Here is an 18,941-nt window from a genome sequence, read left to right as displayed (position 1 = left end):
GTTCTATTTTAGATTACACATCCTATGGGGTTACATTCATTTCAACAGATAATAGACATACTTTACACTTGACATTGTGGAACACCCCTACTCCTCCACAGTACTTGGCACCTTCCCACCTTCTTAAAGTGCCAGTACTGGGAAGGCCATACAAACACTGAGGTTGCAATAAACACAGGTTAACAAACCGAATGCTTTCCCTTTGTGCATCATTTCATCTGTACATCCTGTAAATGCCTACATCAACAGTATTGACATTATTATATGATTATATGGACCTGTCTGCCCCACTACCCACAGTCTGTGTGGTGTGTGCGTGCGTGCAATGTCCTTAATCAGTGTGTGTGTGTGTATAGGGCACGGGCTGCCCCGTGACACACCCTGTAATAGTTTTGCTTCCACAATTGTTTGCTACCTTTCAGCCTTACCATATTTACCTATTTAGACATTGTCATTATCATAATGTGATTTTACTGTCTGCAAATTATGAAAAGCACTATACAAATCAAATGTATTATTATTATGATATCAACACAGAGGTTGAGTTTACACCGGTGTCGTGCATGCTTTGTGTTGTACTGTAATTATGAAGGCCATGTCCATTCAGGAGGGCTTGTTATTCTCAGGAGATGGGGGGGGTCCATATAGAGACCCCTGCTGGTGCTTAACCCATTCTGAACGGGAACCCATGTTGGTGCTAGCATCATGTTATGCTTTAGCTATTGAAAAATACCAGATCTACAAGCTCATAGCGCGCCACCGAGTGGCGCGCTACGAGCTTGTAGGTCTGCTATTTTAGAAAAATCGAAGAACGACTGACATTTTTAGAATCTGATCTCAGGTCAGAATGGGTTATAATCAGACCAGTGTGTGTCCTGTGAAAACCTCGTATGAATCTGATCTCAGGTCAGAATGGGTTAACAACGGGAAGCATTGTCTCTGTTCTGTTCTCTCCTTGTTGTTCTAGCCACTGAATTAGCTCAGCGAGAGAGAGAGAGAGAGAGAGAGAGAGAGAGAGAGAGAGAGAGAGAGAGAGAGAGAGGATAGCTCTGTCTTTACAACATGCTGCTGTTTTTTTGCAACAGCAGTGGTAACAGAAGCACATTCCGCTGGCTCCTGTTCACATACAGTGAATCTGAGCGTCTGTGTGCCGTCACTCCCCTGGAATTCACAGAAAGACTCTGGGAACAATATGGAGGGGAACGAGCGGTCTTTGCTTCAAAGACCACCCCGGCCCTCGTGGACAATATCCGGATTTTAGGGGGAACACAAGAACGCTTTACCTGCTATTTACAGAAAGTGAAAACAAACAGAGGTCCGTAGATAGCAGAGGCCCAGGATGGATTGTACATAACAGCAGGTGTTTCAACTTTAGATCTCGGAGTATACTTACTGTACACGCGGGGGGCGCTAGTTCAAACACACTGTAAACCTGTAAACATTCTAATGGGGGTAAAGACCTAAAGTTACTCGACCCGAATCTAAATATTACATAATATTTACAAGGAGGACAGGGGGCTAGATAAATGTAATAGCAGTTCAGTAAAAAAAAGAATACTATTAATCCCAAAGCATTTTAAAAAACACAAAGAGCTGTGAGTTTTGTCTAATGGCAAAGGTATACAAAGTTTTTTTTTTAGCAGTGTCTTCACTGCTAGAAGATGAAGAACTTGTATTTCTCAATCCCACCCCCCAAAGAAGAAAGAAATAAGGATGGTGCACAATGTGAAGAATTTATGCTTTGGTTATGACAAAAGTACTATTCCAAGAAAGAAAATAGCTCTTTTGTAAAGCACCTGCACTGGTAAAGTCAACCAACATTCCAACCAACATTCCCCACCAATATTTTGAAAAAATGAGAACAGGATAGGATAGTGATTGACAGAACAGCAGACCACGTGGAATATCCACCACACTTACACTCTTTCATCATGCCGATGTCCACGCATCGCTTGAGTCGACAGGCCTGGCAGTGACGTCTGTTGTCCTTGGTGATGGTGCAACTGCCGTTGAAGGGACAGGTGAAGCTGGCTTTCCGCTTCATGCTACGCCTGAGCAAGACAAAACGCATTGGATCTTCATGAATATATTTTCGTCTGTATACAGTAACAGTACATACGTAAATCAAGTACTTTCTATAACAGGAAATGATGTCGGTGGCGGGATGGAGGGTCGGGGGAAGCAGGTTTTTAGTTTCACATGGCGCCTTCAAGGGAGGAATAGAAAAAAGGGAGGGGGATGTAGCATGAGGAAAGCAAAAGACGGATGGATTAGCATTCCAATTGTTAAAGCCGTAAGTCTGAGTTTTTTGCGTTCCTTGACACACAAATATCTATAGGACTTCTGATGGATAATCTCTGTATGGTGTCTCCAGCGCTAACAGGTGTGAGATTGTGGCACCGGTGGCGACACTCACAGCACACAAATATGTAATCACACTGGAAGTAGATAAACACTTCTGCCCTTCAACTCCAGAGCAGAGTGAAAAAGCACAAACATGGCGGCGTGCCAGACTGTCCGGGAGAAAAGACAAGGGCCGCGGCCAAGAGCCAACACAAAGTGGAATAATTCACTCGTGTTACAACAGATAATTCACACACACATAACATACATCTATATGCAGGCGCGCAGAGATATGCGGGCCCACACACACACACACACACACACACACACACACACACACTTACACACGAGCAGCCTGAGTATGACCAAGGTTCATACTGAGGGCAGCTGAGAGATGAGGAAGGAGATCATTAAACATCCGTCTTTTTCATCCTCCGCTTTAAACATCAGTGTTGCCAAGAGGAACAGATGCAAGGAGACGGACACAAACACACTCTCTCTGTCCCTTTCTCAAACACACACATCATATTTAGATCATTCTGGGGGTCCTTGGAGCTCAAATGGAGAACGCCAGTGTGCCTGAATGACTACAGAAGCATCCAATTGCCTCTGCATTGAGTTATTTCTATACGCTCTCACTCATTTGCATGCAATACATGTTGTGCATCATGCTTGTGCTCGCAAACATTAGTGAACGTCTTTGTGCATTTTGTTACATAACCGTGGGTGGCAATTACCTTTGAGTGGTGTGCATGAGTGAGTGGGCGGGTAGTCATTAGGTATGTGTGTTCATGCCCGTGTGTGTGCTAAGGGAGCACATGTTTCCGTGAGGGTATGTGTTGTCCTTTTTTCTCCTGTCTTTATGAGGGGTGCGCATGCTAACTGGACCCATGTGTGAGGTGGAGAACCCATGGGCCATGTTCACGAGTGGCGGCGACGCATGTCAGTGTTTGTGTACCTGAAGAACCCCTTGCAGCCTTCGCAGGTCATGGCATTGAAGTGGAAGCCAGTGGCTTTGTCACCACACACGCCGCAGATCCGCGGCACGTTTCTGTCAAACTCATCAGGGGCCAGAGTGGAGGTGCTCACAGCCGTAGTCTCCATCACTACACAGAGAGAGAGAGAGAGAGAGAGAGAGAGAGAGAGAGAGAGAGATGGAAAAACAAACAGGAGCAGGAGAGAGAAGCAAAGAAGTGGATGAAATTGACTCCCGTTTACAGAAACTGTTCATTATTCCCCACCCCCAAAAAAGAAAACATTTGAATGGCAAGTCAAAACATTTGGAGTAATTTTAAAGGAATATTACAATCTTAGGGGAAATTTGATCTGTTACATATTGGGGGAGAAGTTACCAATTACGATCTCAAAAGTAAAAAAAATATCAAAGTTGTTATTCGCACAATAGGACCGACCAATATGCTCTGCATTTCAGTCCATTGTTTGCATCTTGCACAGATTTATGAAAGGCGTAATACAGAGAAAGACAACACATTTTGCAGCCTTGTTTCCAATTCAACCCAAGCTTTGTGTCCACTCTTCTGTCAAGATTTAAGTCTGCTCTGTTCTCCCCCTAGCGGTGAACTCAATTCCAATCGTTTTGTCCTGAGAGCCTAGTAGGAACTACCCCTAGTGCCATACGAGACAAGTGAAAAGAAAGAAAGAAAAAGAAAAGTATAATATATATTCCACTTTAAAATGCAAGGTCTGTGTTACATTTGATTATATAGCACACCAAGTATCTATTACACTTAACAGCCCTACCAGAGAGTGAAGTAAAAAAATCCAGTCACCGCAAGGCTAGCATCCTCATAAACAAACAATCACTGTCCTCGGCACAAAGCCCCCTTCTCCCTTCTTCTCTTTCCTTCCACAGTGGAGTGAAAGAAGTACAAAAGGATGGGAAGACGGAGTGCAACAACACCAATATCAATCTCCACAAACACAAATCACAGCCAATGAGGTATGGGTATGGGCCTGGCTGAATTATTTAAAACATGTTGACAGACTGCTCCATCATTTGCATCCGATTATGAATGCCAAAAGCTCTGGCATCAAAAACTCTGAAATCTTTGTGCAAGGCATAAAAGTAAAACTCTGTACTGTGTGTTCTGGGTGAGGCTTGTAATTTAGCCTTATGTAATTCTAGCATTGTGAACATAAAGGATACAAAACAAAGCCATTAAACATTAAATGTACTAATGTAGGTACACTTGATTCGGCAGACCTGGTCAGTTTTATACCACAGATAGGTTACTGTCCATATATTTGGTTGCAGTGTCCTAAAATACTCTTTATAATTATGGGATAGCTTATAGTTGTATTGCATTGCCTCATTAGCACAGATTAAAAACAGAGCTGCCATTTTCTAGCTTTGATTAAGCTTTGATTAATAGGTTGATTTGATTAATAGGTTGAAAAATAAAGATCAAAACAGAGACATACCACACACTGACACTGTACAGCTGATGAGCCAAGAATCCTCATCATACTGAAGCGAAATCATGAGAAACACACTCCAGGAGTCCGGTAAGACTCTCACGCACAGACACCCTTCACAATCTAAACTGGAGGCTACACAGCAAGGTGTAACAAAAACAGGATACAGTATGTAGGTTACAGTATGTCTTTGTAGCAGGCTAGCCATCTATAAGAGGGTCTAGTGTGGAATGTCTGGATTTCTTTGCCAGATTCTGCCAGTAGGAAACGGGAATTTACTGTATATGTTTTCATATAAGTTATATATACTTTTTTTTTTCTCCATTTCATTTTATAATTGTAGTTCACTGGGGCTCTGATCAGGCTGATGTCACAGGCTGGTCACAGAAAGTCCTAGATCCACACTGGAGCCATCGATAATTTTCTTCTACAGTGTTTATTCTACAAATTACTTTTTTATTAATCGAATAATCGAGAAATTGTTTATTATATCAACACCTTGACTGACCAGCTATGCCTTATTTTATACTTGGTCGCACGATAGTGTCATGTAAAAAATAGTGAAGATAACAGAGCTTGTAGATCTAGTATTTGTGAAAGGTTTTTGAACATTTGTGAAACTTTTTTGCCTCATGTCAAAAATAGGTGTAGTTTATTAATCGATAATATTATTAAATTATCGATTATTTTTGTTATGAACGATACAATTTAGTTTGATATATTGTAGTCCCATATCCACATGATTCGATTCCGTCTTTTGAGTTTTGCAAAAATGCCGTTAGATCAGTCAGCAGTCCTATATTAATTCTTGCCAGGGCAATGGCATGAGGAAACAAATCATCATCTATCATCTAATCTGTACACCTCACCTACTCTAGCAGTGGGTGTGCTATGGCTAAGGCAACACTGCAACAAAGGCAGCTGATAAAGGTCTCCAAACTCGATTGGACAGTGTTTCTTCATAGGATAACTAAACATCAACAGGCATTGCAGCAGTACCTTCCAGTTCTATAATAGATGTGATTATTGTCATGATTTGTCAACTCGGCTGTTGGCTTTGTCCGAGGCTTAAATGTCTTTAGTTTAATTAAATACTATTTGAAACATCTAATGGGAAAAATGAATGGGGAATTATTTCGTTCTGAAAGGGGGCAGGACTGTCTATATATACCAGTCCCGCTCCTGAGATGCACCGGACCAGTCACCAGCCTAAACTTGGCTTGAGGCATGGTGGAACCCCGTTGTGATCAACAAGGAGTTTCTCAGGGCATAAAATAGGAAATGTCTTGACTGGTCAAGGAAATCGCCAGACCAGAATCCAATGTGTTCCATAATGTTGAAGGGAAAAATACAGCAACTCTAGTCACTGAAACAAGCAGGCACTTAAAATGGCTGCACTACATTAGTGCAATAGATACTGTAATACAGCCGGACCAATGTTAATCGGTTTGGCCGATATATCGGCCATGATTTGCCTTTTTTATCTCTGTCTCTGTCTGCCTGTGCGTACGTGTGTAATCCACGTTCGGCCCGAAAATAGGCCCGAGAATTAAGGCCCGGCCCTACCTGGGCCCTCATCAAACCCTGTACACTCAAGACACTGCCCCCGCTGCCACCCTTAGATCTCCATATATGGAGCTGACCTGTTCTGACATTCCATATGTTGATCTGACCTCATCAAACCCTGTACACTCAAGACAGGCTTCATATATGACCAGTACAGAATTCATTCCATATGTTGATCTGACCCCCCCCCCCATGCCAAAGTGCCAGCACTCGCCAGCAGTCTGCTGTATATTATACTATATATTGAAATTATTTATTTGGGAATTCCTTGAGATACAGTATCTTGTTTTCGAGAGGGTCTTCGAAAAGGACCTCGAAAAACAATCTGCTGTCACCTGGGCGAGGTCGTCTCGCCCTAAGGCGCATGCCAATAGAGCACAGCAGTCCCGCCCCCTTTCAGAAAAGCGAGTGGCCCAGGAAATGAAACCCCAATGCATTCTTTCATCGGCACTTCGAATATAATTTATTTAAAGACGGTTACGCCGCGGACAAAGCCAATTCGGATCATGACAAATCATGACAATGAACACAATGTTTTGGGACGATCAAATCATTAGAAAGAAGAAAATAAAGGCAGGAGACAACACTATTTGTTTTGTTTTTCGTCTTATAAATTATTTGATCGTCCCAAAACATTGTGTTCATTGTCATGATTTGTCATGATCCAAATTGGCTTTGTCCGCGGCGTAACCGTCTTTAAATAAATTATATTCGAAGTGCCGATGAAAGAATGCATTGGGGTTTCATTTCCTGGGCCACTCGCTTTTCTGAGAGGGGGCGGGACTGCTGCGCTCTATAGAGCATAGCAGTGGCCGTGGTTTTATGGACAGACTTCATTTTTCCCCCCATAGAGATTTACACAAATATTTATATCAATTATTTTAAGGCTAGAATCAAGCCTTCCAGGATCCTGGTGAATCAGGACCATTACAACTTTGATTCTGTGAAGAAAGAAAAATGAAAACCGCTAAACAAAAGGGTATTTATTAAATGTGGTATATCATATAATTAATTATTCAAACTTTTTTTCACAGAATCAAAAGGTTTTATGGTCATGACTCACTAGGATCTTGGATGGCTTGAAGCACTGAGAAAACTGTTGCGCCTTTCTTCGTCCATTTTTTTCAAACTTGACTACAGTAATAACGGTGGTCTCAAAAAATGGATTCTAGGCTTAAAATAATTACTTGTGCAAGCAGAGCACGCAAGTATTGTGCTGGTCGTGCTGGCTTTTTTATGCGTATTCTTGGAGGTATAAATATACTGATGTTGGTGGTGACGTAATTAAGATATGTTTCAATGTCGGTAGATCGGTATCGGTATGTCTCAAACTCAAATGATAGGAATCGGATCGGGAGCAAAAACCGGGATCGGGACATCCCTAACATGTATACATACATATGTTACCCAACTAATATTGAAACATATCGGAATTACGTCACCATTGACAGCCAGTTATAACCCGACTTTAGAATTTAATTTTAATGTTTTACAGAGAGGCTGAGATTTGAAAGTTCGTAGCGGTCGACAGTACTTAGTTGTAAGTAAGTAAGTAGACACTCGACAGAGTGCAGTTCTAGTTGATATTAATAATAATACTTTTGTAAATCTCGATGGGGAAAAATGAATGGCCGACTTTTCAGTGGCACCAGAAAGCCACGCCCTATAGCATCTTTAGTCATGGTCATGTTACAAAGTACTAATGACGACTTTATTTTACACAGAATTAATTTCTAATTCATAGGGGTTATTAAATTCAATTGAAAAATACACTTTAATAAAATCTTTAGACTTACAGTATATGAAGAAAACAAATTCTTCAAACAAAAAAAACACAATATTATTAGTACAAGGAAAGGTCCATGAAAGGACGCAAAGACCATGTTTTGCAGAATGCAACAGCAAGACAGTCTGCCTCAAAACTGGAATCAGAGAGGAGCAAATATTTGTGGGGGGAAATAGTCAGCGGATGGCTGGTTTGAAGATAATTTTTGCTAAACAGAATATGGACAGGGCCGGCTTCTTCAATACTCAGCCACATCAATGAGCTCCTGGTGCAATCTGCTCTGGACTCTTGATGAAGAGAGACAGCTCGAGTCATCGCAGAGAACCACAGGGTCCATTTTGTACATTCTCAGGAGTTAAATGAACACTCGTCCTTTTGCAGTGCAGACACAAAGAATGATAGTCATTTACTGTGACACAGACGTGGCAGTTTGAATCAACACCGTAGCACAGACTTGACAGCTACACACAACATTTTAATAGCACTCGTTAAGACATGAATTGTGTGGCCGCCACTCGCCACTGAGAGGCGTAAGTTTATGTAAGCCTGTGTATCCACCACCAGTTACACTTTGTTATGGTGACCAGCTAGCCTCTTGTGACAGAATGGGCATGGGTGTGTCCTGTACTGCTCTCTTGTTTTCCCAGATTGTTTCCATGCATGCACGTCGTGGGTTTTCAACCTCTGTTCATGCAAACCCAAGCTCACCTTTCCTTGAGTCACCAGCCCACCTACACATCCCTCGCCACTCTGCGAGCGCAGAGGTAAAGTACACAGGCAGAGTCAAAGGTCCTGTAGAATGACTACACACTAAATGGGCCACTGAGGGGCCACTTTAGGGCAGTGCACCAGCAACCTTGAATAACTGCCGAATAAAAGACCATAAATCAAACATTAATGAGCTGAACTTTTTGTGTACAAAAATAAATCCACATCAACTTAGAGATATAGGGGCTGGATGACAATAAGATAGGGGCTTATCAGTAGCCACATTAAGATAAGGCCAGCACGCTATTTACTATAAGATAGCACTTTCCACACCGGTGATGTAATATTAATGGGCCCAGGGTTCAGATTTCAACCAATCCATTCAGCATACTGCAAATATAGCCTAAATTAGCCTACTGGGCAAGACTGTGGCACTATTTGGAGCTTGTACTGTATGAAAGCACTAACATAATTGCAAATTCTCCAAAACAGGACATTCTCAATACAAACAGGACGATTGAGTGGAAATACAGTTTTGTTTCAGTCAGGGTTTTTTTGTCTACCAAGTTTCCTGTGTCCACCCCCAGGTAGCAGCTTCTTAGGGTCAATGGTTCTTAATAAACAGATTTTGTGGGAAAACGGATTCTGCGTAACACAACAAAGACTCACAAACAGTGCTGCAAGGAGGCCCTCCAGGCCTGCACTGAGATAACCCTAACCCTGAAATACTTTGTGTCAATTTAACTGGATCCTTGAGTTTTACTGTGGTACATGTTCAACAAATAGAACACATCCATTATCTGACATTGGACCAGCTGTCTACGGCTTTGTTTAATACATTAAATAATAAAAAGAAGAATTGAGACTGCATATACGCTTACCAGCATGGAATATCATTTTGCATGATAAATGCAGTAGGACATTGGCACAACAGCATAGGATTTCTCTACAGTTGCAAGTAGACCATTTAGTCATAATAGTGTTTATAGGCTACTTTGTTGAAAAAACAGATGAGGAAAACATGGTTTGCCTTTTTAAATCATTGACTGATCAGAAAAAGTCAATGATCTGTGATTCCACTGAGCCATGGCAGGCCATTACACTAAATGTACAATAGTAAAACAGACTCTAAATAATTAATTGGGTTATTAGACCAGATCTGTACCCATTCCAGTGCCTGGCATGCAACTGTAAGAGTGAGCGTAGGGGCTCTAGAGGCTTTCATTGCATTACTCTCGCTGGCTTCATATGCAGATAATGTGTGTGGGGTTTTAGGCAGCATCAATCATAGCCGCTATTGTGCTAATGATGCAGACTATTATTTACACCACCACTCCTGCATGCGTTATGATGGCAGCATGAGGCCTGAGGATACAACCATAACACTGTGGTTTCAGATTCGCTTACAGGCTTGACTTCTGCATCTCCACAGATAACGGGGCGTGGATTTGGGTCTCATCCAACTGCCTTTTAATAGAATTTGTCAAGAATGCTCACAACAGTTCATAATGTGAAGAATCTGACACTGGTCGATTTTAAGCTTTTACCAGAATATAGCCTCTTCTTACCTCTCAGAAAAACAGCAGGAAATACTGTATTTGCTGCAATGCAGCAAGAGGCAGTTCAGTCAATGCAACTGATCACATTATAGCCTGAACACCTTGCTTACAACTCATTTCATCTGCCTTCATAATGAAAGCCTCTGTGTATTCCTGTACAACAAAGGTACAATAATTCACAGCAACAACAAAAGAAAAAGCATGCAATTAGCTGCCAAATTAAGAGGATTCCATTTAATGAAGTTAGAGAACCAAATACATTTACGACCACCGTAGCGACAAACTAAATACTCAGACAGATACCGTGCAAGGTCCTGTGGAAACGGCCCGTTGGACTAAGCGATGCATGCATGGCATGATTGCACTCTTATTAGACGTCAGTGACAGGATCTGACACACTAACGGTCTCTGTGGATCGTGGCTTAAATCTAGGCCAAGGAGCTAGAAGGAAAAGAGGGGCAGAGGGAAAAGACATGGACGATCATGTAATCTCTTTAGTAAGTCAGCACCACTGAGCATGTCGTTGATGTAAACAGGGGGTAGCTCACCTAAAACGAACTGAGGATGAAACATCCAACAACATCAACTGTTCTTACACCATGTGTACGGTGTTGCCAGAGTTATGTAAAACACCATAAAGACAGGCAGCGGTGAACACTTTGAATCCATTGCCTTGACCAAAGTCTACTAATCATGTCCGCTTTTTGCAGTGGTAACAGCGGTTATGACGTGTAATAGTGATTTCATGACTTTGTGGTTAGTTTGACAACAGGTCTTTGTGTATTGCCTTGACCAAAGTCTACTAAACATGTCCGCTTTTTGCAGTGGTAACAGCGGTTATGACGTGTAATAGTGATTTCATGACTTTGTGGTTAGTTTGACAACAGGTCTTTGTGTATTGCTTTACTTTAAAGCACTACACAAAATAAATGATGTGCATTGATTAATCAAAACACATAATACAAGTACATAGTTTGCAGTAGCAAGTTAGCAACAATGCTTTTGAAAAATTCACCTTACTCTCACCTTGCTGGGGAGAGTAAGTCACATGGTGACTACGTTTCAATTACACATCACTACACAGATAATTCGGCCTCCACAACTGCCCTCTGAATGGCCTCTCGCTGTTGGCCAGAGAGGAAGCTCCAGCCCACGAGAGAGAGAGAGAGAGAGAGGAAGCACCCACCCACCAGAGGAGTGAGAATACAGAGTAGAGTGAATGAGAGAAAGACAGGAGTAACAGAGAGAGAGAGAGAAAGAAGGGGAAGAGAAACAAAGGAGAAAGGGAGGGAGAGAAAGAGAAGAGGTAGGGACTAGAGAGAAATGATAATTGAGAGAAGAGATGGGGATAAATCAAACAAAGAGAAAGAGAAGCAAAGAGAGTGAGAGAAAACTCTGAAAAGTAGAGTACAAAGAGAAAGCAGCGAGACAGAAGGAGGATAAGCGAGAGAGTGGCGTAGGAGAAAGACAGAGGGACAACAGAGAGATGCTGGCCAGAAACAGGGTGGTGGCAGGGATTTGGATTTTGTGTGTGTGTGTGTGTGTGTGTGTGTGTGTGTGTGTGTGTGTGTGTGTGTGTGTGTGTGGTGTTGGATGGATAGAAAGGAAGGGATAGAGATATAAAGATAGATGGGGGTGTGTGTTGTGTGTGTGTGTGTGTGTGTGTGTGTGTGTGTGGTATTGGGGGTGTGTGGGTGTGTGTGTGTGTGTGTGTGTGTGGGTGTGGGGGGTGACCTCTTTGTCACAGTGACATTCTGTGTCACAAAAGCCCCAGTGTGCCCCACTGGGTCGCTGGAGGGGGACCAGAGAGAGGAGTGAGCACTGCGGGCCGCCAGCCGGGACCCACAGAGGAGCCATCAAGACAAACAGTCTGTTTTCTGTTGTTCATATTCCAACAGACATCTAAAAATACCCTTGCGGTGGGACCCCAGCTCAATTACACACTAAAAATAAACGAATCTCCGACAGCTACTCGTCTTGAGGTCCATCAGCAGGGAAATAGTCGTTTTTGTTATTTATTAGAGGTCGTTACCAAAATGGAACCCAACTGAAACATTAGGATGGCCACTGCGTTCTCTGGTTCCAACTTTTTGCCTTCAAGAATCAGCTAACAGATAATAGTTGTTTAGATAAGGTGTGAGTCTGAATGTATGCGCAATGTTGTTTGGAGTGTGATGTAGGTCTTTTCTTTCCATTCCCAGCCAATCCGGTGATTGTGTGAACAGGAAGCTGGTTGATCCAGGCCACGGGGGAGGTCACGGGGTGGAGGTCGGAGTGCCACGTGATGACCGCCACTCCCCCAACTCAAAACCACGAGTCATCAGGTCAAAGGTCAAAACATCATATATTATGCAAGCATCTCCGACTGGCAATAGTCCTCTTTGCTACAAAACTCATCTATCTGATGTGATGAAACTGACTGATTCCTGTCTGAAGGAACATGATAGCTTCCCGAACCTCCATCCTCCCTTCCCAGAACTAGTGTTGCCAGAATTGGCCAATTTATTTTTATATTCGAATATTCCTTTTAAAATGAATTTCGAATGTCGAATGCATATGATATGAATATTGCAGCCTAATATGCTGTAAAACTTTCTCTTTCTTTATCTATATGGTCCGGTCCTGGACTGGTGCCGTGTCATTAGTCAGAAGGTTCATTGTTCCGAAATTACTATCCCTATCCCTATCTCTAACCCTAACCTAAACCTAACCGCAAGCACGGGAGCAAACCTAAACCTAATCGCAAGCACGGGAGCAGTGCATGTTCGGACTAACGGGACTTCGGATCTATGGGTACGGTAGTTCCCGTATGGGCTGCGGTTGGTGCTGAGAAATGCGCTCTCTTGAGTCTTGCGAGATCAAATGAATGATTCATAATTATTTTTTATAATGTTTTAGTTTACGTGGCACAGAGTCTCGCCAGAACTCTCACAGCAATTTTATTGTTCTTGTTTTTTTTTTATTCGAATCTTAATTTAAAATATTCAATTATTCATTTATTTTTTACATTTGAATACGAATATGGAATATTCATTGGCAGCACTACCCAGAACCAAACCTTGAGTGTTGTGAAGTGAAATGGCAGGCCAATCAAATGGCTGCTAAGTGAGCAAAAGAGTTGGGGAGAGAAGGAACAGAAGCCGAGACCGAAGGGCTGGAGTTCTGACAATAAAGCGAGCGGCAGATGAGTATGAGCAAGAGATGAGGCGCGCTATAATTATGTGCTACGCCGCAAAACAGACTACAGCTTGTCATTTTAAGTGGGTGGCGAAAGCTGCAAAATCAAAACTTTACCCCCGCTTTTCACCATAGTTACTTGGAGAGACTGGGGAGTTTTCACTTTTTCCTTTTAACTAGCAAACCAGTATCCATCCGACTGTACTATGACTCATCCTTTCCTCCTCTTGATTTATTCATTTAAACCGTTAAAATGACATGCATGTGTCTCATAACATAGGCCTCAGTGTCATAACAGCATGTGCCCAGGTCAGATTTGAAAACAGAAGAAGATTTGTAAGAACATCCTAACGTTAAATCGCAAACAGTTTAACAACCGTTTACAGGACTGTCAGTGTGGAGTTCTTGGTCCAGCTTAACTAAATCATTATGGTTATTTTGAGAAATGACTCTTCGTGTCATATTGCAGACTAACCCCCAGCTCTGTAGTTTAAGAATTACTAACCTATTCCACATTATTTTAAAATGTCCTAGTTACCCCCTTACAATACGGGATATCACACCAAGATTTGACTGATCGGATGGATACCACAAAAGTGTTGTTGTCATGCAAAGCTGTGTAAACTGTTTCCACCATCTGCACCCTCATGTCAAAGTGAGCCCTAATTTGCACCATTCCATCATTAGTTGATATTAGATGCCATGTGGGTTAATACCTCCAAAGCCTACACCACACATGGTGTGAATCTCTGCAACAAGGAGTAAATGTTGTGGTACATTAACACAGTTAGCACTCTGTTAACGATGCTGCAGACTATTGCCATGTATTTATTAGCATAGAAAAATCCATGAGTCGGTGTACCCCTTGTGGGGCTCCTGTTATCTGCAGCAAGTTTGTAGTGTTGTGAAAGCTTCTTGCAGGGGAAGAATGCCAAGAAAGACCGTGGCAACGTTCCAATACTGCTCATATGGAAGCTCCTTCAGTCCTCTCCTGGCTCCCTTTACACTTGCGACTGCACCGTGATTATTACTAAGACGGCAAACTGGCCACTGGTCTCACTTGTAAGCCAACTTGTTGCAAATAAAGCAGAGAAAAAATGTGACACAGGCTGTGCAAACGTCTTGGAGGGTCGCCCGCGTGTTAGATCGACGTCCATGCATGTCAGTATGGAGCGAGAGTATAAAAATACGCCCACCATCCATCCATCCAACAAACCTGATTAAGTTAGAAGGAGGGTATAAGGTTATTATGCATGGCACGAGAGATAAAGGAGTGGGGATGATGAGGGCCCAGACGGTATTTCAGGGAGTGATCATTTTTAACTGCGTACAGACATGCAGAAGAGAGAGGGGGAAAGAAAAAGGGAAAAAAAAAACCTTTGGCGTCACGTCCCAAGAATGTCAGCAATGAGCTTACAGACCACATCCCAACACACAAGAGTCAGAGCCGGAATCACATCCAGACGTATAACAACGCTGGAGAAAAAAAAAGAGAAATGGCTATGTGGAGCGCCTGAGTGGGAAAGAAGTGTGTGTGCTGTGTGTGCTGTGTGTGTGTGGGGGGGGGGTCTCTCTCCGGCCGCTCCAATGAGAATCCCCTCCTACATCACATGACGCAATCCCGCAAATGACTCAGAAATCGATCAGCGCTGCCAAAATTTGCAGGATGTGTATATAAATATATAATATATATATATATATATATATAGTGTGTGTGTTTTACTGCATACCTCTAGCTGGGTCACTACGAGTACAGAGCAGACATAGATCAAATCAGACCTTGATTGACCCGGTTGGTTCACGGAGAGAATTGTGGCTAGGATGGGGATATGCTAGTCCTGAAAAAATCTAGGAATGGCAAGGGGGGCTATAGGATCAAGCAATGAGGCAAGCACAACACGACATAATGATGGTAGACGTATCCAGTATCCAGTAAATAAATAAATAAAAATAAGAGAATTTCATGATTACAGATTGTAAGGGCATGCATGCATACAAAGTTAATCTGCAGCACTGCTAAAAACGGTCCCTTCATTAGCCTCTCTCTCTCCATCTTCCTATCTATCTCATGTGCTTCCCTATGATCAGAGGGATAGCACATGACAAGGTGACCTGTGCCCCACACAGGATGGGCTAAACTGGGGTTGAGGGTAGGGGGTGGCGGGGGGGCTGCTATGTCCCGTGTCCAAACCTATGGTCTCTCCACGGTTCCCTCCCCTTGCCCAGGCCCCACTGCCAGGCCGGGCCTACGAAAGGAGAGAGAGGCAATGACGGCAGCCTGCCTGCCCCCTTACACTGGGCCCCTTGCTGGACTCTGGAGAGGGGAAAGAGACGAGGCAGGGAGAGGCCCACTCAAACACACACACACACACACACGTCCCATCCATGTCTATTCAGAATACGACAGAGAATGGGAGTTTCACGTGCACACGCATGCAACACACACACACACACACACACACACACACACACACACAACTAGAAAAGGAATGGACGGTCATGTGGTGGGCGAGGAGGGGTGTAAATGCAGTTAGCCAGTGTCAGAGTTGCATAATGTCAAGAACAAAAAACAAAAGAGAAAATGCTACGCTCTCCTTGTCGATGAAAGAAATCACTTCTGCAAACTGATAAGAATATTATGTAACCATCCTGCACCTTTATGTTATCATCAGGCTCCTATATATAAAAAAAATACTTCTCTTTGCATCAACTGCCATATTCATCTCCAAGATCATCCCTAAGTAAGACTTCCCCTCAAAACACAAAACTTGTTGTGATGTGTGGCACAGGCATCAACAGTATGACGTCGATGTGTTCGCTGTGAGAATGGAGAAACCTGAAACACTTGATTAGTCTAAACAGAAAGGGAACATGAACACACACACATACGAACCAGTGTCCAAACACATGGACATACAGTCCCAAGTTTGCCTGTGGCTCACACACTGTTAAGTACAGCGGCCTCTTTCTCTCTATAGGGTTACATATGAGAGGAAGCGACCAATTACTGTAGTCACGAAAGGAGGAGGGGTGCTTTACTGTATAGGAGACCTAATGGACTGTACCATCACCACTGCACAGCTCCATAAACAAGCTGCCATTGTTGCAGTCGATACAGAATGGATGTAGGTCCATACCATGTCCTCCGTAGCAGGTCTTGGCTCAGCTCGATTATTTAGTTCACTGGATACTACGGTAGTAGATTAGAGAAAGCTGTGGCTTGCAGAGTGTTGTGTTTTTTTTTTTTTTTGGGAGGGTGGGGGGGGGGGATTTGGGGCAGAGGTTAACTCATAGCTCATGCTACTTCTGTTGTTCATTTTCACATAATTTACAAGTCATCAAAAATGTATATGATAGCAGATCTATAAATCAGCTGAGCAACTGAAAGAAGGAAGGAGAATTTGGAGGGAAACTCATTAGCTAATTATTCATTTTTTCCCCTGTTTTTTTTGTATGAGGCAAAAGAGCCAGTCGTGCACACACACTTCCAGATAGTCCACTGTGGTGTTTCCTACCTGAGGGAATGGATAGGTGTCCAGTATACATCCAACCCTGGTGCCATATGAATCCCACTAGGAAAAGTGTTTCCTTAACCAACTAGCAAGCTGCTTATAGTTCTTTCCATTTTATAGTTTTTTTATATGGTATTTGGGGGCAGCCAACATGAAGGACAAGGACACGGTTAAACAATGGACATGAATGAAGACATGTCCATTGTTGCATCTCAATGATACATCAATCATCCGACTGACAGCTCACTCCTCTGGGAGTCGGGACCAGCGAAGTCAGCCACCACTTTCTTAGGGAAAGTGCGTGTGTTTGTGTATGTGTGAAAGTAGCCTACTTTTAGAACTCTATCCAGGTCCTGATAATCCTATTACATGGACTTGTAGAGGCAAACCACAAGTGTATGTTACATGACAACAGTGTTAAACCGTCTACTTGGAGCAGTTGGCTTCTCGTTGATTAATTAGGGAATATCACATCATTTTAAATCGGTATTCCAGTACAAATTTGTAATCCAATGAAAGAATAGATAGCTAATTGAAAAATATCCAAGCTGATATAGCTGGAAGGAAAATATGCAAACAAACAGTATTTTGAATTAAATGCTGTTTTAAAGTGACAAAGTACTATGCCACATGAATATATATTATATATTTATTTTACTTCACAAAGCCAAAATGGACAACCACACACAATAAAGGGCTTTACTTTGCATGAAAATAGGTCACACTATTCGTCATGCATATTCCAAATGATTATAAACAAATGAACAAACAATAACAATGCCAGACTTACCTGAGTTTTTTGCATGCCCTTGTACAATAGGTAAGACTCGAAACCCTTTCTTCAGTTTATCCCAAGTAGATAATCCTGTTCAATACAAAATGGCATGTCGCAAGTCACTCACTGGGCCTTAGCCTGCAACTTAACATGCAGTTGCATAACGTTAACAAGTTTCATCTACAAAGTGCATATGTATAGCATGCGTGTGTGCATATATATATATGTTATAGATAACATAGTAAATTAGTAATATAGATATAACATAGTAAACTTAGTAACATGGTAATAACATAATAGTAATAACATATAGGCTCATTGTCTACAGCGGAAAGACCACTCAAGCCTTGACTTTCGCATTCCTTCTGTGCATGCGAGTTTCATACCTCAGTTCAACTTTTCCCATCAAGACCAAGTCGTTCTTAATCCCTTTGTCGTCGTCAGCCTCTTGCAAAGTATTTCTCCTCCATGTTGACTTTCAGATAAGCTACGATAGGAATCAGAGAAGAGTGTCTTCTTCTTTCTACGGGAACGTGAAGGGACTTGATAGAACGTCGCACGCCCTTCCGAGGCTTCCACAACGTTGGCTCACTCACGAGCTTTTGATAGCTAGCGTGGCTAGCTGGCTGCTTTTTAACCCCAAAACGCGGTTGCCAAGTTTATGGCGCCTATTAACCGTTTTTCGGACCACGCGCCGTTGAAATCACACGAACACGGCGGCGTTAAGCCAACGACCTACGAACACCGCACTTAAACGCATGCATGAAATAAGTGGAAACGCTTCGGATTTACGATAGTTCGACGGGAAAACAGTCCTTCTCCAGACCCTAAATAGATGGCCATTACTTTTTTGTTATGCCCCGCCCCCCCGCGGACCTCTACGGGAAAGGGGGGATTTCCACCCCCCCCTCCAGCCCCTCCGGCCAGCCAATGAGAGGCGAGCTCGACGTGGATGCCGTGTTGTGGTTGGTGACATTTGCTCCATGGCTGCCAGTGTTTGGTCCAGTCCGCTGCTCGTAACATGTGGAGCGGCTCCCTCTCCCTCTGCCCTCCCCCCAAAACAGGGGTGTGTCATGACG

At 42.8% G+C, this 18,941-nt stretch overlaps 1 protein-coding gene across 1 annotated transcript in view; it reads right to left on the bottom strand.

The window, feature by feature from the left end:
* Positions 1-18,694, bottom strand: part of LOC308328452 (vitamin D3 receptor B) — a 29,432-nt gene extending 10,738 nt beyond the window's left edge. The window contains exons 1-4 of the mRNA XM_080782276.1: positions 18,249-18,694; positions 17,878-17,952; positions 3,302-3,449; positions 1,921-2,051 (exon numbers count right to left, since the gene is read on the bottom strand). Of these exons, the coding sequence (XP_080638402.1) occupies positions 1,921-2,051; positions 3,302-3,447 (277 nt within the window). The 5' untranslated portion in view covers positions 3,448-3,449; positions 17,878-17,952; positions 18,249-18,694. The remainder of the gene's footprint in view (positions 1-1,920; positions 2,052-3,301; positions 3,450-17,877; positions 17,953-18,248) is intronic.
* Positions 18,695-18,941: the final 247 nt, after the last annotated feature.

The sequence above is a fragment of the Protomyctophum bolini genome (genome assembly GCF_963924005.1).
Source record: "Protomyctophum bolini genome assembly, chromosome: 2".
NCBI classification, from domain to species: domain Eukaryota; kingdom Metazoa; phylum Chordata; class Actinopteri; order Myctophiformes; family Myctophidae; genus Protomyctophum; species Protomyctophum bolini.
This window is presented reverse-complemented; position numbering and strand designations above follow the sequence as displayed.